The sequence below is a fragment of the Molothrus aeneus genome, chromosome 2 (genome assembly GCF_037042795.1).
Source record: "Molothrus aeneus isolate 106 chromosome 2, BPBGC_Maene_1.0, whole genome shotgun sequence".
In the NCBI taxonomy this organism is placed as follows: Eukaryota; Metazoa; Chordata; class Aves; order Passeriformes; family Icteridae; genus Molothrus; species Molothrus aeneus.
Window position 1 is genome coordinate 21073091 of NC_089647.1, and position 25694 is coordinate 21098784.

General features: G+C 39.7%; 2 protein-coding genes across 5 annotated transcripts in view; one reads left to right on the top strand and one right to left on the bottom strand.

The window, feature by feature from the left end:
• Positions 1–25694, bottom strand: part of ST3GAL6 (ST3 beta-galactoside alpha-2,3-sialyltransferase 6) — a 318443-nt gene that overhangs the window by 167738 nt on the left and 125011 nt on the right. The window contains exon 11 of one of the 4 annotated variants that reach the window (XM_066572067.1): positions 2820–3540. The exons of the other annotated variants lie outside the window; for them this stretch is intronic. Coding sequence (XP_066428164.1) covers positions 3490–3540 — 51 coding nt within the window. The 3' untranslated portion in view covers positions 2820–3489. Of the gene's footprint in view, positions 1–2819; positions 3541–25694 lie in introns of those variants that run through there. 4 annotated transcript variants of the gene reach the window in all.
• COL8A1 (collagen type VIII alpha 1 chain) overlaps positions 20288–25694 on the top strand; it is an 87769-nt gene continuing 82362 nt past the window's right edge. The window contains exon 1 of the mRNA XM_066568951.1: positions 20288–20378. The gene's annotated coding sequence lies outside the window, so the exon portion shown is untranslated. The remainder of the gene's footprint in view (positions 20379–25694) is intronic.

The window sequence follows — 25694 nt, forward strand, 5'->3', positions numbered from 1 at the left end:
ATATTCAGGAAACACCCTTGATCCTTCTTCTGTAGCCAGTGTGCACAGTGCATATATTTTAAAACAACAGATTTAAATATAACTGCATTCCCATTTAACTTACTAGCCAATCTACAGACTGTGACTGGTTCCCAACTTTCATTCTTAAGTAAATAAATTAATACATATGTTGGAAGTTCCCACACCAGATAGTCACACTTGAAATACACTATTTCCTTTCCTAAAGATCCTAAGTTCAGTCAAACAAGGGGAAAAAAATCTCTTGAGGACTGTCCTAGGGTGACTTTATGATGCTTGTATCCCCAGTCGTCTGTTCTGTTGGATATGTTCTGTGCCTTCAAGACTGGCTCTAAAAAGCGAAGTTTTGTTTTGTTATCAGCCTGCTCACTCCCCCACTCTCCCTCTGTGTCGGCGGGACACAGAGACGGGGCAGTGCAGCTTTTGCTTTTTGCTCTTGCTTTTTGCTTTTACTTGTTAGTTAGTTTAGCAAGGCAGTCCGAATTTTCCCTGGACTGTTTTTTTTTTCCCTTTTCTTGGAACCACTCGAACCTGCTCTGGACTGGGACCTGGGAAACACCAGAAGTTTGCACGTTGTGGCCTGCAGCAGCCATTCCCAGCTCCGGAGGGACCGACTGAAGAGTGACCACTCCCAGGAGAGACTTTCTGAATTTGTAATCTCTTCAGAGCGGTGAAAGAGTCTTGTCATCTGGTATTGTTCATTTTGTGTGCTGGGGGGTGCTGTGCTTGCTAAATAAACAGGTTCTTTCCACTTCTCTCTGAGGAATCCCTCCCGAACTGATTGGGGGGAAGGGCTGTGTGGGTGGGCTTTCTGGAGGGGCCCCCTTTGGAGGTTTTCCCCCAAATTTGCTTATACCGGGACAAGGACCCTCTTATTTTCCCTACTCATAAGTCTGGAAAAAAATATGCTGAAGGAAAATGAGCTCAGAATTGTACATGAGACCTTTTTTGATTGACAATGAATATTTGATGGGTATGTTAATGTTAGGGGTTTTTGGCAGAATTTCTACAGAACCTAACTGTAATACAGAATTTCTTCCTGAAACAGCTTTATTTGAGGGAAGGTGTTGGAAGTGCTCAGTGCCTTTCCAAAATTTGCCCTTTTAGTAGTTTTTAGAGGGTTGGTTGTTTTTTGGGTTTTTGGTTTTTGGGTTTTTTTTGTTTGTTTGTTTTTTTTTTTATGTAAGAGATCCATAAATTTGTTAGCAAAGTTTACCACAATTTCAGCAACTTCAGCAATGGGAGTATGACCCATTGTAGGGATCTCATTGACAAAAATAACCCCCAAAAAAAAGAGCAAAAAGTGCTGTCTAATAAGAAAATAAATTAATAAGACATTTCTGAAGTATGGCCATATTTGAACCCTCACATTGTAATTTTGAAAAGTTGTGGACTCCTAAAAAAGTTACAAAAAATATAACAGGATCGGCAAATTTCTGGAGTGTTACCTGACACTCACTCTGTCTTGTCTCCTCCTGTGGATTATTCCACAGTCAGAAACTTTGATCAAGTTCACCTCTTCACTAGTTCTCATGAACTTCAGCCTGAAATTTGCTGCTCCAGAATCATAAAGTTGGCCTACAGAGACACAGTTTGGAAAGGCCTGATGGAAACCGGTCCTCATGAACTGAACACTATGAAAAAATAAATGAAATCAATTTTTGCTGTTACCACACTGTGGCATTTGCTATTATTGTACAACTTCATCACCTGCAATATAGAGGGAAGAAAAAAATAAAGTGTTTTTTGCTGGGCAGAGGAAGTGAATTCGAAGGTAAGAATCAGAGTGTAGGACAAGAAGTGGTAAAAAACTTTAAAACAGTCTTAAGCAAATGGACAAACCTAGATTTCATGCAAAAGAGTGCATTACACAGCCTTCAAGCTACCTGCAGCTTCATCCCAGTTTGATTTGTTTACCATAATTAAAGAAACACTAAAAATTTTAATTTGCTTCAGGCAACATGACTGGAATTTCAAAATACATCCAAGTGCACCGTGAGTCAGTTCACAGACAACAACAAGTTGGTGAGTGTCGATCTACTGGAGGATAAGAATGCTCTGCAGAGGGGTTTGGACAGGTTGGATTGATGGCTGAGGGCAGTTGCATGGGGTTCAATAAGGTTCAGAGTGCCAGGTCCTGCACTGGGGTCGCAACAACCCCAGGCAGCACCACAGGGTGAGGGAAGAGTGGCTGGAAAGCTGGCTGGCAGAAAAGGACCTGTGGGCACTGGTGACAGCAGCTGAACATGAGCCAGCAGTGTGCCCAGGTGGCCACGAAGGCCAATGGCATCCTGGCCTGTATCAGCAATAGTGTGGCAAGCAGGACCAGGGCAGGGATCATCCCTCTGTACTCAGCACTGGTGACACTGCCTTGAGTCCTGTGTCCAGTTCTGGTTCCCTAAATTCAGGAAAGAAATTGAGGTGCTGAAGCCTGTCCAGAGAAGGGCAATGAAACTGAGGAAGGGTCTGGAGTACAAATTCTATGAGGAGTGGCTGAGGGAGCTGGGGGTGTTTAGCCCGCAGAAAAGGAGGCTCAGGGGGGCACCTTATTACCCTCTACAACTGCCTGAAAACAGGGTGTAGTGAGGTAGGGATCAGTTTCTTCCCTCAGATAACTAGTGATGGAATGAGGGTTTTTGGGGTCCAGCTAGCTGCCAGGGGCCCCAAGACTGGGTGGGTGCCGTCAGGTCCCCTCCTTGGCATATGTTGCCGCAGAGGGATCCAGCCGTGGCCATGCGCTCTCACAGCCCCGGATGTTTCAAACTGACACAGCCGGACAGAGAGGTCTCGGGAGGCTCCGGTGAAATTCCAACAGGCTTTATTTTCGAGAAGTCCGAGGGTGCCGACGGGGGAGGAAAATGGGGTACAGTTCTGTTGAAGGGTGCCGGAGCTGGGGTGTCGAGCCCCGAACCCGGCTGGGACTTAGGTTTAAAAAGGGGAACGGAGTAGGTGGGCTCGGGGTTGCCCTTTGACCATTAGGACGGGGGTACAGGGGTGGTCTTTTGTGGGGTGACTTGAGTACACCAATCGAAAACCAGGGAGGGGATGGTCTTTCGGATAGAAATCCAATGGGAAGGTGGAGAGCAGGGAACTTTCTAGCACAAAAGTTATGTTTTACATTTGATTGATTGCTTCATCCCAGGGTGTCTCAGCTTCATAATCTTTGCCCCCTCCCCCCACATCAGAATAAAAGGAAATGGGCGTAAATGTGTTTAGATTGGTTATTAGGGAAAAAAATCCTCATGGAAAGGATTGTAAAGCCCTGGAACAGGCTGTCCAGGGAAAAGGTTGAGTTGCCATCCCTGGAGGTATTTAAAAGATGTGTAGATGTGGCACCTGGGCACATGGTTTAGTGGTGGGCTTGGCAGTGCTGGGGTAATGGTTGGACTTGATGATCTTAGAGGTCTTTTCAAACTGAAGCCATTCTGTGATTCTGTATTCTTCTAGCAGTGCATCTTACCCTCTGAGATGTCAACAGAAGAAGAGCTCAGTACACGTTGTGATTTTCTTTCTTCCATAATACTAAGCAAACAAATTAATATGAAAATGTTATTAAAGAAAGATTATGGAGAAAACCAGTTGATAGTTCCAAATCATTAACAAAGTACATATGACAATGCCCCTCTCATTCAAAACTACTCATCATAACAGCCTGAGAAATAATGCAGTCATGGTTTTTCCTCCAACACCAGAAAAGTAGAAAGAATCCTCCTCTGACTTCTGCTGGCTATCCAAACCAATAAGTGAACTAGGTTTCCAAGAGTTTCTCTGGAATGTATATCTGATTAGACAACATTTTATCATGCAAAACTGTGATAAACCATGGCACAGACATAGAGGTGCAGCACATTTGACAGCATTTTGCACCAATTTTTTCTTCCCTGAGTGGTTCTTGGTTCAAAGCTGCCTCAGTTTTCTTGCATGGTAAGAATATACAGAGTTGTCAAGCAGCAGCTGACTTGCCAAACAAACTACTTCCTTCTATACTCAACTGTGTACACCCAGTTCATTTCTGAACATCTCTGGGAGGAATTACTCTAGAATTGTTGCTGGGAAGCCTAATGGAGCTTCAGAGAACTGACTCCATCAGTTTAGAAAATCAGAACAGAACACAAAAAACCCCACCCAAAAATATGCAAATAGAAAGCTCCTTCAATTCACATAAACTTCATCTGATGTCTGTGGGACAAAATGATTTTGGCTTAGAGCTTATTCAAAAGTTAACAGTAACATAAAAACATTGAACTGTTTGAGAAAACATAACACTTGTTCACTCCATCCAGTCCAACATAAATAGAAATAAATGCTTTAAGATATGAAGGGCCTTTGCATTTGGATGGAGTAGAAAGGCTTTCACATAATATGGTATGCTGAGAATTAAAGCTTCAGTAGTTCAGCCTGCCTTTTCTTGTTGCAAGTGCACAAATGACAGATGCTGGAAGAGTTCATGTTCTTTTGTAAAATAAACAACCTTGAACAGAGCACTCACAGAAATAAAACATCAAGTTCTCTATACTTTTAAAAGTTTGTAACACTGAGTTTGGACACAGAGATTGCACTATAATCAGTTTGATAAAGAGTCTAAAAGTATTCTAGTGCAAAAGAGCCACATTGTTAGAATGGCATAAGTCTACATATCTCCCAGAGGAGAATGTAGGGTCTGTACTAGACACATTACTCTCCTTCTCTGGCAGTGGAAGCACACTGTTATTAAAAAGATAATTATGGATGCCTCACCTCCCTGACACTAATATAACTGGCCTGAACTAGGAGAAAAATTCTGTGAAAGAACATGAAATGTTCTTTCCTTTTACCGATGTTCCTCTTAATATGTTGACCAAAGGGAGATTGGAGATGAAGCATACTGGAAAATCCTTTCTGCAGGTTGGTTTCTAGGTTGCCACTGAAGTCTCTCAAAGAGACAAACACAAGTGAAAAACAAGCTTACTAGTATCATCTTAAATGCAAAAGGTCTAAGTTAAGTAAGTGGTGAACTTACTCTCCTGTCACTGGTCTAGCATTACTGAATGCATTAATGAAGGCTACTTAAAGCTTTGGATAGATTAAATTAAAATAGTAATCACTGATCTAACTCCTCCACCTATATGAAAAGGATGAGAATGTATCCATTACGTAATATGAGACAAGTTTATACAACCAAAGAAATTGTTATGAACTTAGAGTTGTCTGAATTTCTAGAGTTCGGAAAAGGCCTTTGTCCAGAATATAATACATAGAAATGACTATTTTCTATTCAGTGTTTCAAGGTAATATTTTGAATGGTCACTAGAAAAGAGGGTTTCTTTCCAGATGAAATGCCATGGCAAAAAAAGAGACCAAAGTATTAATTTGGGAATGCATGCAGAAATGCTGATGTGTCATTAAGCATTTCTTTCTTTATTCCTTCTCTCCTCCTGGTGAACATGGTGGCAAGCAAATTTCTTACTCAATAATAAAACTCAAACAACTTGAAAAGTCTGAAGAGTGCTGAAATTTACTTAAGTGTTTTATGTGCTCACCAACATCAGAAAAAACTTTTCATCCACACCAGAACTTTTGCTGTAGCTGCTGCCCAGTAGCAATGATTTCAAAGATCAGATACAAGCTGGGCAGAAAACTCATGTCTTCTTCATCATATTGCTAAGATGAACTCAGAGAATTTTTTTCCATAATTGACTTCTCTTTTAGAAGCTTACCAAAGTACTTTGTTCTTAAAAAAAATAGGAGGGTGGGGGAGGGCAGGAAGAAAACTAAAATAGGGGGAAAAAACCCTGTAGGGGTCCTTCACTTCCATGAACTTAGCCAGCCTATGGTTCTTGGGAATAGGTTAACATTGTTTAATGTCTACACTAAAAGAGAGCAATGGAAACACTGAACTGTGAACCAAAATCAGTAACTTGCAACTTAACTTAATGCAACTTAATATATAATAAAAAAAATGGGACTGATGAAAGGTCTGCAAATGGCATTGAGCTGACAGGCTCTTTGCTGAACACTCCATAGGCCATGCTCTGATCTATTACAACAAAGTAAGAAGATTGAAATAGAATGAAGAATTGAAAAGCAACTGTACCAAAATCTGTGAGCACTGCCAACCATGTCTCTGCTCAAGCTCCTATTTTTCCACAGTACAACTGAGAGCAGAAGCTGCCTGGCTTCCTTCATAACACATTCTCAGGAGTTAGAGTAAAAAAAATACTGTGTCCCCCAGCACTAAAATTTTAGGCAATTTGAAGAAAATGAGGGATGTTGCTACAAGACCTATTTTTGCCCGCAGTAAATATGCAATAGAACTATGTTTTCCCCAGTCCTAAAGAAAAAAATTGTAATGATGTTTGGAATCAAATTCCTATTAGTGATTTTATCATAATATTAGGCAGTTTGACCATTAATGAAGATTAAAAGTTTATTTCTGCCTTTATACAGCCTTTTTTTTGTGTGCTGAAGGGAAAATAATTTATAAATTATGTAACCAGGATATCAAATTAGTCTATTATTTCAAAAATTATTAATTGTGTAGTTAGGAAGTGAGCAGTATCTGTGAGATAAGGCATAAGACCCAAGCAGTAGAGATGGATGAGAAAACATGAACATTTTTATTCAGGTTCTGTTTCATTCCCTTTTTAACTTCAGTGTCACTGGGCAAGTGTTTCCTTTGATCATAAATTTATTTTCCTAAGGATGCTATCTTTCATTTGAAACAGAGCGCAAATTATCTTTCTAAAATAATTTTTAAAAAACCTACACAATCTTTTGGCAGAAAGTTTTCAAAGAATATACATATCTTACAGACAAAATGTGTGCCACTTGGTTTCATTACATAAAATTTCAGGAAGCTTATATAAAATATTAAAAATACACACACAGAATGCATAATACTGCCACCAAGCACATTCTGGTGGAACGGAACACAAGTTTTATTTAATCCTCAATCGTGTGTTAAAAGGTTATGACTTCCATGTTTTATCTTGGTTACTTCTCAGAAATGGACAAACACTAGGTTTGAATGCAGAGACAATTTATCAGGTTTGATCATCATCTGGGCCAATGTCCCAATCTCTGAAATACCGATGAACTGACACCCATCTAATCTGAACTCCTGTACAATATCACCTGAGTGGGAACTCAGTATTTTTGTACAATGACATAGCAATACAGCATCATTAGGAATATTAGAAGATCTTTAATGGAATCAATTCCTGCTTGAATTACACTGGTTATTACACTGGTGGGTGTAACAGAATCAGCACAGTCAAGACATACAAAATGGCATTAGTTACAGTTACAGTACAGTCTGTATCAATTCTTTTTCTTTTTTCAATTCAGCCTCTATCAGGTGACTGCTAAAGAATCAACCTTGTAATACTGTAGTAAAACATTGTTTGAGGTAGACGTGCTTCCTCCACACACCGTAAGGCCACGGGTGTATGCTCATCTACAATGCAAGATCTGCATTTTCAAAATGTGTCCTGATTTTTGTATCCTACACTGGATGGCACACAGTGGTTTTGTAGCCAGACCACCCCACTGGCACTAATTTACAGATACAAATGTGAAAGGCAATATCAGACAGATTCTCAGTATCATGCAGAGAAAACTTTGAGAACTGTTCACTCTCTCCCATTACTCTCCCCTCTAAGTTTATGAATCTACTATTTAAAAAAGAAACCCACCAGCTAACAATACTCTATAAAGACTGCAATACTTTCACATCTAATTCTTTAAAAGGCAAACTTGCTGGAAAGACTTTGAATAAAACTTACAATGATGGGAAGCATGACAGAAGACAGAACTTGCCTGAAACCACAGGTTAATAAAATATACCACTGGTGAAATGGAGACATTGTTGGTGTCTGTGGTCCTACAGTCCTACAGTCAAATAAGATGAAAAGAAGAATATATTTACAAGAGGTTTGTATGGGATAACAGAAAAGTACCTGTAGGCTGTTCAGCATAATTTTATATTAACAACCACCAAAAAAAAAAACCTGAAATGTTTTCCTCTTTCCTGAATCATGAATTTTTTACATTTATAGCTGAAATTTGGAAGTGTTAACTTTTACCTCGCAAGGCAGCTATTGCCTTTGTTATCCCACTTTATGTTAGGAGGCCTCCTTCTCATACTTTTTGGGTTGTGTTTAAAAACAACATTGACTCCTTTACCTTGATAGCTAATCTTCTGCCATCACCATGCTATTCAGCTGTCTGGGGACACCCCTCCTTTGACAATATTGTCAAACAGCAAGTAGCCACCTACCCGAGCTACTGCTGTGATGCTACATAAACAGTCATTTATCTCCAGAGGTTCAACCTCCCAATCTATCCATGGTTATTCTTTCCACCACCAATACTTTAGCTCACATTATTTTAGCTCTGTCACATTCAGGGCAAACTGGGGGTAATCAATTCCTTTATGGAACAAATGTAGGAATTTTCATTTATCTCCTTTTAAAAGACCTAGAGTGAAATGCATGCCACTTGTACAGCTATAGTTTTCACCTGTCTCTTAAGGATGATGCTACCTCTGTTATTGATTGCTCTTTTGCCATATATTTTGTATGCCAGAACTAATTTAATTTAATAGAAGACTCTACTACTAAACAAATTGACAGAAGACTCATTGAAAAGAAAATGTGCATCATTCTCAAAAGTGTCATGAACCATCTATCCAAGTTTGAGTACTTCATTAAATTGATTCTGTTACTAGCAGTTCTGTTCTGCACTGTGTATAGACCTACCCTCAAATAAAGCAAGTACCTGATACAGATTTTGGAAAGGACAGGCTGCCTCAAACAATTCTTTCAAGTTCATAGCAAACCAATCTAGATATTTTGAGGCAAAAATTGAGTAAGTGGGCTAGAGCGCTGGAGAGTCTTATTGAAAAAGTAGCTTTATTTTTAAAAGGCAGATGGAAACGGAAAGTTTCGACATCACTCCTGGTCACAGGAATATGACAACCTTTCCTGCCATGTGTCCACATTGAATTTACTGTCCAGCCTGGCAGTGTGCCCTGAAATCCAGTTGATCATATGATGACATAATTCAAGTTTCCCACAGATATTTTGGTAAACTTTCATCTACTAAAAGTCTTATTAGGGAAGATAAGTGTTGCAGTGACCAGAAACACATGGGTCCTGGGACAGGGCAGCCATGGGTGTGTTTACAGATTGGGGAACAAGAGGCTGGAAAGCAGTCCTGTGGAAAGGGACCTGGGGGTCCTGGTCAATGGAAAAGTTAAAATCTGAGTTAGCAGTGCCCTGGCAGCCAGGAGGGACAGCCCTGTCCTGGAGGGCATCAGGCCGAGCATCATAGCCAGGCAGGGGAGGGGATTGTTCCACTCTGTTCTGAGCTGGGGCAGCCTTGCTTCCAGTGCTGGGGGCAATTCTGGGTGCCACAATGTAAGAAGGATATGAACCTGTGAGAGAGCTTCCAGGGGAGGGTATGAAGATGGTGAAGGGCCTTGAGGGGATGCCATATGAGGAGTGGCTGAGGTCATTTGATCTGTTCAGCCTGGAGAAGATTGAGGGGAGTTTTCCAACAAGTGGATATGCAGGGGAAGGAACCAGTCTCCTCTCTGTGGTGTCCAGTAACAGGACTCGAGGGAATGGCCTGAAGTTGTGTCAGGGGAGGTTTAGGTTGGATATTAGGAACAGGTTCTTCACCCAGAGGGTGGTTGGGCACTGGAACAGGCTCCCCAGAGAGGCAGTCACAGCACCAAGCCTGGCAGAGTTCAGAAAGTGTTGGACAAGGCTCTTGGGCACAGGGTGTGATTCTTGTAATGCCCTGTGCAGAGACAGGAGTTGGTCTTTGGTGATCCTTGTGAGTCCCTTCCAATTCAGAGAATTAATAATTCTATGAAGTCTCTGCATAATGTTGTAACCTCATCAGATAATCTTCCATATAATTTCATCATGATGGTGCTTTAATAAATATTCATATAGGTCTAATACTTTTTATCCATATTATACATTGGTATTTAACACTTGTAAAGTGCTTTAGGATTCCCCAAAGGAAGGAATTAAAGAAAACCTTTAATTCTTTTCTTCTAGAAGTATAAAAAGGTAAGGCTATCCTTGAGTCTGCAGTACTGTAGGATATGTGATCAGTGTGATAGGGGGACCAGGAAAATGTTAAAGATAGTCTCTGAAAATGTTAGGCTTTGTGTTTTGCCAGATCATTGCACCTGCTTAAGCAGTATGGTAAATGATGTAATTGTTAGATGTGATGATTGTTTAGTAATTAAATATAATTATTGTATAATCATACGAAGAATCATGAGAAACTATGTTAGAAATTTCAGGGGGGTCACAAGGAGCCATGCTTGGCTGAAATCTATGTATACAATAGAACAATATAAGTTTAATAATTAACATGAAAGTTATATAACGATAGAATATAAAAACATGTTCATCCCGAACCCGTATCGGAGTCAGATTTGGGTTGGTAACCCCTGACATCCAGAGCTCTTCAATAAAAGCACCTACATATAATCATTCTTGTGATTATGTGTTTCTGAACGCTAACATTTTGGCGACCCAGATGGGACCCTGTGAGTGCTGCTGAGCGATTTCGCGACTTGATCATGCTCCAAGCTGGCACCGAGGGATTCTCGGGGGGCTCATCGGCCGCGACCCTCCTCTGCTGCTCACAATGTCCCCGGGAGAGAGGTAAGGTGCTTTTACTTTGGTTTGGTTGCCTGCCAATAAGATGCAGCGAAAGCTATGCTTGGTTGGGCTAAAGGAATTCCTGGTGGTATCACCTAGGCACCGTTCCGTAAGACAATCATGAAAAGCGTTGCAGGTTCAGCATTGGTGGCGTATTTTTGGATGGAGAAGTTCAAAGGGATTTTGGGCTGCAATGCCTCCTTTCTGCAAACTTCTCCTTTGGGGTGCTTATTAGCACATTGGAAACAGGGTAATTTTGGGGAAGAATTACGTAAGGCTAAGTTGATTGATTATCGTAATGCATGGTGGCCAGAATACGTCTTGGAGAATGGCGAAAAATGGCCAAAGTACGGGACTCTGCAATAAAACACCATTTCACAGTTAATGTCGTTTTTTAAGCAAGAAGGAAATGTTAATTTGTTTTTCTATTTGCAGGGAAAGTCAGAATGGCAGGATGAATGTGGATTAATGGTGGTTAGAGCATCTGCAAGTGGTAAATGTGGGGTTTGTGAGAAACGTTGACTAGAACACTTAGCGTTGAAAGAAAGTCTGAGTAGGGAAAATTATACAGATATTGATTTACAGGTAGCTCCAATAAGACCAAGAGAACCTAGCCCTATCTCACCTACTTCACCTGTCCCTATCCCACCGTCTGCCCCTACCTCACCTAATCCTGAACCTGTCTCGTCTAATACACCCTTCTCTCTTTATCCTCCTTTCTCACCATCACCTGATCCCTCTTCCTTGGAAGATGAGCAAAACCTAACTGTGATAGAAAGGAGGGGGAGGGATGCAAGTGAAAAAGATAGCAATAGTAATGAATCAGCACCACCGGTATCCCACAGAACTCGAAGTCGGTCAAAGCTTGCCCCGGTCGTGGGCAGACAAAAGCGAACTGTGATTGCCCCCTTGCAACAGGGTGTAGGAGTGGAAGGCCTAGTGTTTGTAAAAGTGCCTTTTTCTCCTGCAGATTTAGTTATTTGGAAACAATCAGCCGGAACTTATAGAGAAAATCCTGATAAGGTGGCACGAGTAGTAAAAATGGTTATAAAAACTCAGAATCCTGACTGGGATAACATACAAGTAATTTTAGATACTTTGATGGATTCTACTGAGAAAGAGATGGTACGTAAGGCAGCCAAAGAAAGGGCAAGGGAGGATATCAGAAACGGGCTCGTAACAGGAACTTTAGATGAAAATTTCCCAATTGAGGATCCAAAATGGGACCCTAATTTATCTTGGGGTATGAGGAAACTACAGAGATATCAGGAGTGGATCCAAATAGGAGTTCAGAATGCTGTGCCCAAAACTATGAATTGGTCTAAACTATATGAGGTTCGACAGGAAAAGAAAGAATCTCCCACTGAATTTTTGGAGAGGCTTAAGAAGGTAGCAAGGAAATATACAGATCTCCAAATAGACACAGAACAAGAAAAGGTTCAGCTCGCTCTCATATTCTTGGGCCAGTCACAGGACGGTATCAGGAGGAAATTGCAAAAATTAGAAGGGGAGGAATTAAGGAATTTGGATAAACTACTTGAGGTAGCCTGGAAGGTATATATAATCACGAAAGAGAAGATAGTAAAAGGCAGCAGCAAAATCTTTTGGCAGTAATACAAGGAAAGGGGAACCCAAATTTCAGGGGACGTGGCAGAGGTAGTCGTAGTAGAAGACCAGTTATGCAAGGGTTAAGCCTAAATCAATGTGCGTATTGCAAACAGGAGGGGCATTGGAAGAGAGAGTGCCCAAGCAACTTGAACAACCGGTTTCACCAGGGCAATCAGTTCCAGCAGGAAAACGTTGCCAAGGCGATGGTCTTAGGTGAATATAACAGCTGACTGGATGTGGAACCTGTAAAACAGGTTCAAGAACCTGTCATAAATATACAGTTAGGGCATAAGGAGGTCAAATTTCTAGTAGATACCGGAGCTACATATTCTGTGCTAAATGATCTGCAAGGACAAACTGGGGACAAGCAAACAACAATAGTTGGGGCTACAGGGAAAGAGGAAAAATGGCCATTCTTGCAACCCCTAGATTTGTGTTTAGGGAACAAGGTTTTAACACACGAGTTCCTATATGTACCTGAGTGTCCAATTCTGCTTTTAGGGAGGGATTTGCTAGCGAAACTTGATGCGGTAATAACCTTTGAAAATGGGGAACTTATAATGAAAATACCTGAATCAAAGACGGGACAGATTTTAATGATCAAAGAAAAACCTGTTCCCTCTATCCCTAGGGAGGTAGAAGATGCAGTGATTCCCTCTGTATGGGAAACGGATATACCAGGGAAATCTAAATTGGCACAACCAGTGCATGCAGAGTTTAAAGAAGGGGCAAGGGCTGTACAAGTCAAACAGTATCCCATAAAACCAGAAGCACAACAAGGAATACTAAAGATTATTGATAAGTTCTTGAAATACCGAATTCTAGAAGAATGTGAATCAGAATTTAATATACCAATATTTCCAGTAAAGAAACCAAATGGTGAATATAGATTAGTGCAGGATTTGAGAACAATAAATAAAATAACAAAGGACATTTATCCAGTGGTAACAAATCCCTACACATTGCTAACATCCGTAAAAGAGATATATAAATGGTTTACTGTAATTGATTTAAAAGATGCCTTTTTTCTGCATACCCCTTGACAAAGAAAGTAGGAAACTGTTTGCCTTTGAGTGGGAAAACCCAGGGAATGGAAGAAAGATCCAGCTCACCTGGACATGACAAGAACTCACCGACCCTATTTGGAAACCCAGCTGGCAAAGGAGCTGGAGATTTGGACCAAGAATGGGCAAGTACCAAGAGACCAATACCTGTTGTTGCAGTATGTTGATGATATACTAATAGCTACAGAAGAAAAAGCGACCTGGAAAAGGCACAAATTGCTCAACAGACTGTGATCTACTGGGATGTGAAATTTCACAAGGGCAACAAAAACTAGGTACTAACCGTATCCAAGCTATTTGTGCATTTCCAGAGCCCCAGAATCTACATGAGCTGCGAGTCTTCCTCGGGATGGCAGATGGTGTCGCCTGTGGATCATGGACTATGGACTGATTGCGAAACCCCTGTATGAAGCTCAGAGGACGCAGCCATTCATCTGGTGCAAGCCACAGAAAGAAGCCTTACTAAAATTAAAGGAAGCACTGACAACTGCTCCAGCATTAGGGTTACCTGATCTGTCTAAAGATTTTCAGCTGTTTGTACATGAAAGGCTGCGCCTAGCACTAGGAGTCCTGACCCAACATCTGGGAAGCTGGAAAAGGCCAGTGGGCTACTTTTCCAAACAACTTGACAACATAAGTGCTGGGTGGCCTTCATGTCTGTGGGCAGTCGCAGCCACTGTGATGCTGATACAAGAAGCCAGGAATCTTACTATGGGAAGGCACATAGATGTCTATGTACCATACATGGTAACCACTGTCTTAGAACAGAAAGGGGGCCATTGGCTATCTCCAAGCAGGATGATAAAATTCCAGGTAGTCCTGACTGAGCAGGATGATGTCACATTAAAAACAACTAACCTTTTGAATCCAGCTCTGTTCCTAGGTACCACAACTGAAGAAGGCCATTAGAGCATGACTGTGTAGAAGTAATAGAGCACACCTATTCAGCAAGAGAAGACCTGAAAGACGTCCCACTAGAGCAGCCAGAGTGGGAGCTATTTACAGATGGGAGCAGCTTCGTGGAAAACAGAACCAGATATGCTGGATATGCAGTAACAACAGTCAGTACAGTAGTGGAGGCAAAAGCATTACCGCCAAATACATCTGCCCAGAAGGCAGAACTGGTTGCTTTAACCAGGGCACTAGAATTAAGTGAAGGGGAAAAGGGTAAATATATGGACTGTCTCAAAATATGCTTTTGGAGTGGTGCATGTAAACAGAGCACTGTGGAAAGAAAGAGGACTATTGTCTTCTCAAGGTAGGCACATTAAACATCAAAATGCAGTCCTGCAATTGATAAAAGCAGTATAAAAACCTGAACAAGTAGCAATTATACATTGTAAAGCACACCAATCAGGAAACTCCAAAATCTGTGAGGGAAATTGAAAGGCAGACTGGGCAGCCCGACAGGTTGCTCGAGAGGTGCAAACAACAATGGCATTGATACCTTTAAAGCTTAATGTATCCCAATTCAATTTGCCTCCAAAACCAAAATATTCAGTAGAAGATGAGAGACTGGCACGTTTGCTAAATGCACAAAAGAATTCAGAAAGATGGTATGTGACTGCACAAGGACAGATAGTGGTACCCCCCTTGATAATGATAGACGTTCTACAAATCAAACATAACAAATGTCATTGGGGTGCAGAGGCATTGGTAAAATTGCTAAAGCAGAGTTTAATTTTGGTACAGATGTTAACAATGGCAAAATCAGTAATGTCAAAATGTGATATCTGCTCGAAAAACAACCCAGTGACTAGACGACAGGCATAGCTAGGAAGAATTCGGATAGGAATAGAGCCAGGAGACTATTGGCAGGTAGATTTTGTAGAATTGCCAAGAACTCGAGGATACAAATACCTGTTAGCGGGAGTTGACACATTTTCTGGATGGCCAGAAGCCCTTCCCTGTAGCACAAACTGAGCAAAGGAAACAGTTAAGTGGTTACTACAGGAGATTATTCCCAGGTTCGGGCTACCCCTAGGGGTATCATCAGATAGGGGGCCCCATTTCATAGCTACAGTAGTAAGAGAGGTAAGTAGATTGCTGGGGATAACTTGGGACCTCCACACACCGTGGAGACCCCAGTCAAGTGGACAGGTAGAGAGGATGAATCAGACACTAAAAAGGCAAATCAGTAAAATTTGCCAAGAAGCCAAATTGTAGTGGCCCCAGGATTTGCCAATAGCACTGTTAAGGATTCAGATAAAGCCTAGGAGTGGGATGTCAGTCAGTCCTTATGAGATATTGTATGGGAAACCATATGAATCTCCTGACCCTAACCCTAATGTACACGTCACAGGAAAGCAGGAAGTGTACAATTATGTTCTGTCTCTCGGGAAAACTTTAGCTCAGCTCCGGAGCATCCTCGTGTGGAATAAACCGCTGACTCTCGAGAATCCAGTTCATAACATACATTCAGGAGATGAGGTGTGCATTAAAAACTGGAACGAAGAACCGTTGAAAGAAAAGTGGAGTGGACCCCATCAGGTACTGCTGACCACCTTTACAGCAGTCAAAGTAGCCAGCGTGGACCCCTGGATTCACTATACCCAAGTGAAGAAAATCCATCCTGGATCATGGACTGTGTAAACTGTGGAACCAACAAGGCTGCAGATAAAATGTGTTTAATTGCTTTGAGAATGCTATCAGTAATTGTGCCAATGTTATGGTCATTAATGTCTTTGGGATGTGGAATGCAAAAAGATCAACTAACCACTCTTCATTCTAGAATGAAGAGAGAGGTACAAGCAGAAACACAGGTGATAAAAGTTTCTAATGCAGTTCAAGCTGAGAATGATTGGATTAGTCAAAGACTTTGCCAAAATGCAAAACATCAGTAGAATAACTGCCTGTCTGCCAATACCAAAGGCAGCAGGAGACCCAGTAAACTGGGGAATCATAACATCAAAACTACCTGAAATACAAAAGAACAAAACAATTGCATGCAAACAGGTACCCGAGTCGAGGCAAGTAGTCAAGGAAACTTGGGAGAAAATAGGAACATGGATGAAACCTATGAGCCAGAAAGACTGTATTCTAAGTGATGGCACACTAGGAACCCCTATGGGAGAGTCAGGAGGCATCACACAATGGCAATGCTATTTGCCACACTATAAAAAGATTATGGAAAATGTTACAGAAACCACTCTGGTATGGAGGTGTGAGGCCAAGGATCAGAAAGATTGATAGAGCCTTGGGACAGTGCGTGGTCTGTGAGTATACTTCAAAAATTCCAATATATAGCAAACACCCCTTGGTGTATTAAGTGGGAAGGCTCCGAGAATGAAACAGATCCAGCAGTAACATACACTGCCACTAGTAGCAGATCGAGGGCAGACAAAGTAAGTTGGTGGGCATGTAATAAAACTTATGACTGCACTTCTGATGATGCAGAGATAAAACAGATGCCACCCCTGGCAATAGCTGTACAAATTGGTTGTGCTTGCAGAGGGATCAAACATAAACAAGGCAGAGTGAATTATAAAGTAGTTGTAGGATGTACCAGGAGTACAGTCCGAAGTCCAGGGCAATTTGTATGGGCAGCAAGCGATGGTATCTGGACAACACATCTGCCTGTAGACAGGAAAGTAAAGGAAATTACTTTGGGCCTCCCAACGTTATGTCCAATTTGGAAAAAGTCCCCATATAACGGAAAACATGAACTTCTGCAGATAAGAGCAAGACGAGAAGTTCTAGACAATGAAAATCTAGATGACACTTGGCAAGAACCCTCTAGTGGAGTGAAATTTGGGTGGGCCCTAGAGTTTTTGCTTGGTCCTATAGCAAACTATCAGAGTAGAAGATGCTGTACAAACTTACAGGTCAGGTAGATAGACTGGCAAGAGTCACCCGGGAAGGATTTAAAGAATTAAACGTACAATTACAAGCCACCACAAAAATGACTTTACAAAATCGATTAGCCTTAGATTTGTTACTTGAAGGAGCATGGAGTATGTGGATTTTTAAAGGGATGGATTGATCATTGCTGCGTTCACATCCCAAATGTAACTGCAGATGTAGAATATGACATCAATCAGTTGAAACAAATAGAGCATGAAGCACAAGAAGAGCAAAAGGATTTGACTACAAGCTGGTTAGGCAAAATCTTTAAAGGTTTAGGGTGGAATGTGAGTTCATGTATTGAATCTGTCATGGAGAGTGTGATAATCTTACTAATTGCATTCTTTGCAATTTGGTTAATTTACAGCATCTTAAAAGGAGAGATACAGAAGAAAACATCCTGGAACCAGAAAATAATAAAGGCACTGACACAAGATCCACGCCCACCATCTTCTGGTTTTCCAGTTCGTGATAGCATCCACAACAACATTTACATCAACCATGGATTTGAAGAACATCAAGTATAAATTGAGAAATAAAGGACTGTATCAAGTGAAAACATTTACACCTATAGTGAAGTGAAAATGCTTTCAAAGGGGGAAGAATGAAAGTGGGGCCCTGGAAAATGTTAAAGATATACTCTGAAAATGTTAGGCTTTGTGTTTTGCCAGATCATTGCACCTGCGTAAGCAGTATGGAAATTATATAATTATTAGATGTGATGATTGTTTAGTAATTAAATATAATTATTGTATAATCATAAGAAGAATCATGAGAAACTATGTTAGAAATTTCAGGGGGGTCACGAGGAGCCATGCTTGGCTGAAATCTATGTATACAATAGAACAATATAAGTTTATATAATTAACATGAAAGTTATATAACGATAGAATATAAAAACATGTTCATCCCGAACCCATGGTGGAGTCAGATTTGGGTTGGTAACCCCTGACACCCAGAGCTCTTCAATAAAAGCACCTACATATAATCATTCTTGTGATTATGTTTCTGAACGCTAACAAGTGTATGCAACCCACAGCGCAGGGAGAAGTATTGACTCAGTTCTGAGAACTGAAGTGGTGCTTAGCACCTGAAGCTTATGGTCAGGAGTTTAAAAAACAAACAAAAAATATACCAATACAGCTAGTCCATTACATTCAAACTTTCATTCCCAAGATAATAAAAAACCAGAACTTCACCTCCTGAAGGTATTGAGTTTATAGAAATATCCACTGATTTTAGAAGAGACCTACAAATAGCTCAGCAATTTTGAGAGAGCAGAGCAGTTTAATCATCAAACAAGGATGAGGGTACCTATTTACTCTCTAACTTCTGCAAATCTCAACCTAGATTTGTCTAAGTACATAATCATCTGATTATTTAGATGCTAGCTAAGTAGAATTCCACTTTATGCATATCACTTAGTCACTTGCAACACTACCAAGTGCCATAACTGAACTAACTACATAAGCTAATTGCAGTAAATTGTACCCTTTCTTTCCCTATTCCCATGTTATAACTAGTTCGTGTAGCATTCCTGAAAGCACGCTGTAATCTCTTCACAGCAGAACTAATTTGTTATTGAGAACTGTAAAAATACTTCAAATGCTGCAGAAATAACAAAATAAATAAATTCTTTTCCCAATTAGTTGCAATAATGTATAAAATGCCCTAGCTAACAGCAAATCAATACCAGTGAGAAATATTAGCAATTAAACCAGTCCTTTTCAGTTTGACAATTCCAAATCTCAGAGGCTACATCACCAGGGTTATGCAACTTCTTTTGCCACATAACACTTTCATCCAAGTTGATGGGTGCTTGATTTTTAAGCCTTTTTGTAAAAAGACAAGACTAAAGAAAGTTGTATGCAACTCACTATATTCAGATCAATTCACTCAGTACTGCTTTTTAAAAAAAACATCTTACAACTCCTTAACCAGTGATCAGTTTGGCCCTTTTGCAAAAGAAGTAACAGATATCATATCTCATCTCCACAAGCTCTGCTACAAACTTATCTCAACTCTATAACTAAGATACTAATTCATTTTTCTACCTGCTCTTTGTCAGATTTTAAGTCAGGATAGACTTTCCCTTAATTGCACACTACTGTTCTCCCCTCGCTGTTCTATCTTTCCAGCTTTCTCAACCTATTACGTGTTCCAATATGACACAGATTTTACTTGTGTATTATGGAAAATAATACAGACCCAGATGCCTCATGCAGGAAGATACATAAATAGAGAATTAGTGTTTTTTAGATGGGTACAACTGTTTCACCTGCAGAAGTCAGTGTCTGCAATCTGTGCCATCCACTCTTCTGAGTGGAAAGCAATGAAAGAGTTAAAATGAACAATGAATGATTTCACACAGGAACCACCAGGAATGCATATTCCTACTGGTTTGTCTTTTTGGCTACATTTGCCTTTTGAGAATACCAGTTGGTAAAACTGTTTAGAACTCAGACACAGTGAACAATAAAACTGCTCTAAACTAAACTGCTACAAAGTCAGTGTGTAGATGGAACGCATTACAGCTGCCTCAAGAAAAAGCTGTGCAGCTCAGCAAAACAGAAACTTAGGAGGGTTCCGGAGCTGAGATCTAGCAGATGTTTGGAATATAAAGGAAGTCCAATCCTTGAGAAAACAGACAACTTCAAAGATCAAGGGGCTGATTCTTCATAGCTATCCCTTTTCAGAAAAGGAAACATTGACCTTTCTGATAAAGATTTTGTATTAGTATCTCATTGCCTCAAAAATCCTTCCAACAGATTAAGTGAGACCTAGTAGTATTGTACTGCAACTGGAATAATACAGAGATTCAGATTTAGAAAAATAAATACAGCAGAAAATCTTCAGTTAACTACATATTTACAGAAAAACAAACAAAAAACCAAACCAAAACAAAAAAACTCCAGCAAATAAATCCAACACTATTTTTCATGTATATGCCATCCAGCTTGCTTTTCCTCCCTCTCTCTGCTCCCAAACAGCAAAAACCTCTGCAATGCCTCCTGAAGGCTGTCTGCTTGCTATCTTCACTGCCCACCTACCGTAGGGAGCAGCTCCTCCCACCTGCACATAAAAGCCAAGTGCATACTACCAGCAGCAGATCAGAGCACTTTCTCAGTCCTCTACTGTTTTGAGCCAGTGATCTTCTCTCCTTGGATCTTGTGTACTCAAGGTAAGATTACTGCTACTTCAGGTTTCTGTTCTACCCAGCTATTGTGAGGAAGTCTTAATGTGAACTCGAGCACTGCCTTGCTGGGTGGTGCTGGCTCCCCCCCCCGCCTTTTTTTTTTCAGATGTAGTGTCATCTGACATTTAAGTTAGTAACAGTCTGTTGTTTTAGCAGAGAAATAAAAACAGATCTTGCTGGGAAACACTGTGGCTGGGAAAAGGTCTTTCCTCCTTTTCTGATGGATTTTGAAGAGATTAGTATACCCAGACCAATTACAGCGATTTATTATCCCTCTTAATAGTCTCCTTCACAGTCCAGTCAAGTTATGGGGAAAAAAAATTACTGTAAAGCTTCCTTAAATTCTGTTTGAAGAAAAAAAAAAAAAGTGGTTAGTGGTAATTTAAGGAAGGAACTGGGTTTTATTGCTAATATCATTGACTAGACAGATTGAGACAATCTTGGGACTGAAGTGCATCTTCACAGGTTTCATTGTGTTTAAAAAAGGTGTGATAGAATTTAAGCCCTCACAGAAGCACAGTAATAAGACTAATGGAATTCATTATCTTGTACCAAATATACTTGAAGTAGATATTTTACAAGCAAAGTCCTGTTTCTTGGAACAACAGACCTTGTGTCTCTATGAAACTTTTAGATCAGCTTGTTTATATTTTTCTGCAGTTCTCCCACACAGGCATTTTTAGCATTAGAGGAAGGAATAGTTAAGTGCCTTAAAGACAGCTACTAAACAGTTAAAACATTTAAAAGTGGTTTCAAAACTATATTTGCATTCCCATCCATCCATCTGTCCATCCTTACGGAGATTGATCTATTAGTGACCAGTAGCAGTTTTTCACATTGTGTGAAACAGTGTACTTTTAGCACACACAGTCACCTGTTTAAAGAAATTCCATCACAGAAATCCTAATCCTACAATGCCTCTCTCCAGTGCTCAGAGAGGAGGGAAAGCATGAGCTGCCAGTATCAGCAGTTAATGCTATCTGTAAATGCAAAATACAATCTTCAGTTAAATAGTGGTATTTTCTTCTTAATGTCTAATTCTCTTTCTAAACTGAGTCCTTTTTGGTCTTTCACAAATAGAAAGTTTTCTCTAGAAAAGAATTACGTCCATATATATAACTGTATTCACGTTAGCTGCAATATTTTAAGTTATAGTACTATATAACAGCAGAACTCTGCTCCAAGTAGCCTTTTCTGCATACTTTATCTAAGATTTTTTCTGATTTTATATGTTATCTATTCTAATTAGTGGGGAAAGAAAAACACTGCCTTCAGATATTTGCCTGCAAGATTACATAAGTATCTTTAAAAAAACCCAAACAACAAAAATCCAAAACCCAAATAAATTGAACTATTCAAAAAACAAAGTACAGTGTTTTCTACAGCAAACTTACAGTAAAACTATTTTTGCATCCAGGTAATAAATATAAATTGCCCATAGAAGACAGGAAGACAGCCCAATGGTTTTCCTCATAACTAACATTAACTCTGAGCTACAAAATTTTATTCCTTAGTTAACATGTGATTTTTACAGCAAACCTCCCCTTTCCAAAAACATCCCTGTTGTAAAACACAGATATGTGATCTTAAGTTTAACGCATACAGAATTTAGGTCTACGGTGTGGCAGTAAAGCCTGATTTTTTCACTCAGAGTTTTACTCCATCAGATAAATCGAAATTTTTGATAGAGCAAATTTCATGGGAAAAAAAATGCATTTGCCACAGGAAATGTGTATGTAGCAAAATACCTTTTATTAAAGCCTGCTGGGAAATGTAATGTTTTGGCATTTGAAAAATGGATTGCAGGACATATTAAGAAAACTTTATTCAAAGGAATGCATCTAATTTAGATCAGAATCTCCTCTGAGCAGTTTCTCTCAGGCTGAGTAGATAATTCAGCTTAGCATCACTTTGCAGCAAGGGATGAAGGGAAACTTTGCCCAGCAGGTCTCCCAAGAGAACTCGGATGTCTAGGAATGCATTTATTGACCTCTGTGCTCATCTGAAACGCCTTTTTACAAGATCAAAGCACGCTGATATTAAAATAAAAGTACTGTTTAAATTAATGCTACAACCTGAATTAAGGAAAAAAGAAAAAAGGAAATCATTGGGAGAGCAAGGAATTCAGATTTTTTGAATAATGATCATAGCATTTAAAAATAATAAAGGTAAAAAGACCATATTAATTTTTTCAGCCAAAGACCAGTTAAGTGTTAAGCAGGGATGCTAAGTCACTTCTACTGGCAGTTATGCTTAGTTTTTTAGGTGTTCATTTAGGGCAGTAATATCTACTTAATCCACTAGTGTAACTCCCAGTGCTGTTTAAAGTGCTAGACTAGATACTTAGAAACAGAGGATAAACATATCTCTCTCTGCTTATCTATGCATAGTTCTGCCACTGCTTGGGAGAAATTCTTACCTTCAGGAATTTATTTTCACACCTCTCTTTAGGGAGAGATTATGTTTTCCTCTGGCCCTACTGTCACTAAATATATAAATTATTTTACTCAAGGTCACACTGAAAATTCATGGAAGAATGTCAGATTTAGCTCCTCTAGTTTCCAGGACAGCACTAATCCCACACTTCATTTTAAATTTCACCTTATAAAGTCCACCCCTTTGTAGCTTCTCTGTCTTTGCATGACTCCTTAGGGCTGAACATTAGGGAGAGTTCCAGTGACAAATCTTGAGAGATGTAATTTACTCCTAACACTTTCAAAATTCCTGTGAAACCCTTTACAAACCCCTTTACAGGATTTACAAATAAATAATTCTTGAAGGGTGTAAATAAACAATTAAACAAATAAGCAAATGCTCATCTCTTTCTTACTCTCTGCGGTTAAAGGAGACCAGCCCAGTCTTGGCAGGCTGAGGAAGCAGAGATCCACTGCCATGGACAAAGAAATCATAGACAACATCTGACTATAGAACTCAGCCTTGGTAACTCAGCAGCAGTAAAGAGCTCAAAGAGAAGCTCATAGGGTTTAAGCAAAATTATTGAAAGGATCTTGTAGGGGACATTAAGATTAATCTTCCTTTCTTTTTCACTTCTACAAATATATGGGATATCATGTCATACCCATTCAAACAAACAAACAAGCAAGCAAACAGACAAAAACCAAAGCCCCAATAACCAGCTTTGTTCTATCCCTCTAGTTTTCAGCCCTTAGGTTAATTTATTAGGGTACAGATTCATAATTGCTCCTATGGCATTGCAAATACTGAATTTCAAAAAAACCTCAAAACAAAACAAAACCTCAAAAACCTCAAAACAAAACCAAACCAAAACTAAATAAACAAAAAACCGCACCTCACCCAACAAATTCCAGTGCTCAATTTCCAGAGTTACTACCCTAGCAATAGAGGTCTTCTCTCTTACTCTTTTAACTTTAAAATTACTGCTAAGCATGCATTGTTTGTAGAGAAAGTTGTGAACATGTGACAGGTAAATGGAGGACTAGAAAAGGAACCATAAATGGTCATCTCACTATCTGCCGCAGAAGGCAATTTTTATATATCTATGAGCATATCTGCATGGCAAAATTTTCTGCCCCCTTATTCTGTGTCTTGCTATGTATCTCAGGGGAGGTAAGATTAAGTTTCATCTCTTGAGCTTAAATACATGCCTATACTTTCCCTTACTTCTTTTGCCTTCCAGTTATTGTAGACTGTAGGTTCTTTATTTCTACAGGGAGATAATTTTAAATTTACACTAATGTCATATTCCTAAAAGAGCAATGTTTTAGTGGAGGTAATGTAGTGAGGAACAAGACAATACAAAAACATTAGAGGTGGTGTGTTCTGTCCATTAAAAAAAACCAGCAAACATCTGTACTTAACTGTACAAATGATCTTTATTTTTGCCAGTTACACTTTCTAGAGTTTTGTGTAAGTGTTGTTGCCTTTTTTTGTGGCTTTCCCTCTGCAAACAGAAATCCCAGAAAAAGTTGTGGATCTATATATATATATATGTTCAGAAAGATAATGATGACTCCTGGTTCTGAAGCCTCTTTGTGGGTCTTGAGCAATAACTATGCGTATTCCCTGTAGTCACCAGCAAACAATAATGCTTGCTCTTCCTGTGCTCCTGAGATGTTGGATGTGTTTCTGTAATTGTCTTGATGTGTAATGAATTTAATGTCTCATAATTGCACTGTAGGGAGTTAATACCACTATGAAGTCTTGGGACATCTTTAGGTGATTAAAATTTCATGCAAGTCCATATTTTATAGCAAAAGCAAGATAAATGTAAATTTGTCGCTTATGAATGGCAGATGAAACTGTATAGGGGTGACATTAGATGGACCCTTTTCAGAATGTAGTGAGAATCAGTGGCTTCCCTTGGTTATAAAAAACACATAAAGCAGCCCTATGAGAGTGTTTATCAGTTCCCTCTGCTGGCTACAAAGCCCAGGCCAGATGAGCAGCTGTGTTTGCGGAGGTGAAGGTCTGAAGTTCTATTCTCAGTGCTGTGAGCCGGTGGTGAGCTGATGACTGTGGTGTCTGTGCACATCTGTGGACATCATTCTTTATTGGGATCTCATCAACAACCACACTGAGTTCAACATGAGGGCACTCAAAAATAATGTAGACTGCCTGGTAGGTAAGAAATTTTCAACTTTGGATTTGGAAGCATGCCTGCAGCTATGCCATTCATAATTCTACAAAACTAAGGCATCCTTCTGTTCTGCATCTTATGCGCACCTTGATTTTTCCACCTCTTCAAGACAAATGCGTGTGTATGCTCATTACACTCATTTGAGAGACATCTGGGCAGTTAGCACAAATATTCTTGGCAATCTGGAATTGTAATGCTCCAAAATAACAGCTTTTGAGAACTCACATTTGCAAGTAAGAAGTAAATGGTACCAAAAAGAGCACTCTAATTGTAAAAAAAAAAAAAAAGAAACCAAACCAACAAAGCAAAACTAACAAAAACTGCGCCACAAAAAAAGTAGAACCTTACTACTTCTTTTCTTCTTTTCCATTCCTGTAGGATAAGGCCTATATAACCTGGGTACACAACTGGAGAAACAGGTGATAAAATTTATGCAGTCACTTTGAAAATAAAGCTGAGATGAAAAAAAAAAAAGTACTGCAAACTTAAGAAAAGGTTTTTGTTTTAAAAAAATATCCACAGCACTAAAAATAACAAACTCCTGGATCAGCTATGCCAGTTTACTTCAGCTCCTAGGAATCTATCATGACAATACATAGGATACATAAAACCTATCCCATTAAAGGAAGAATGAGGCAAAATTAACAGCTTGACATAGTAGATATCAAAGGTATATTAAAAGC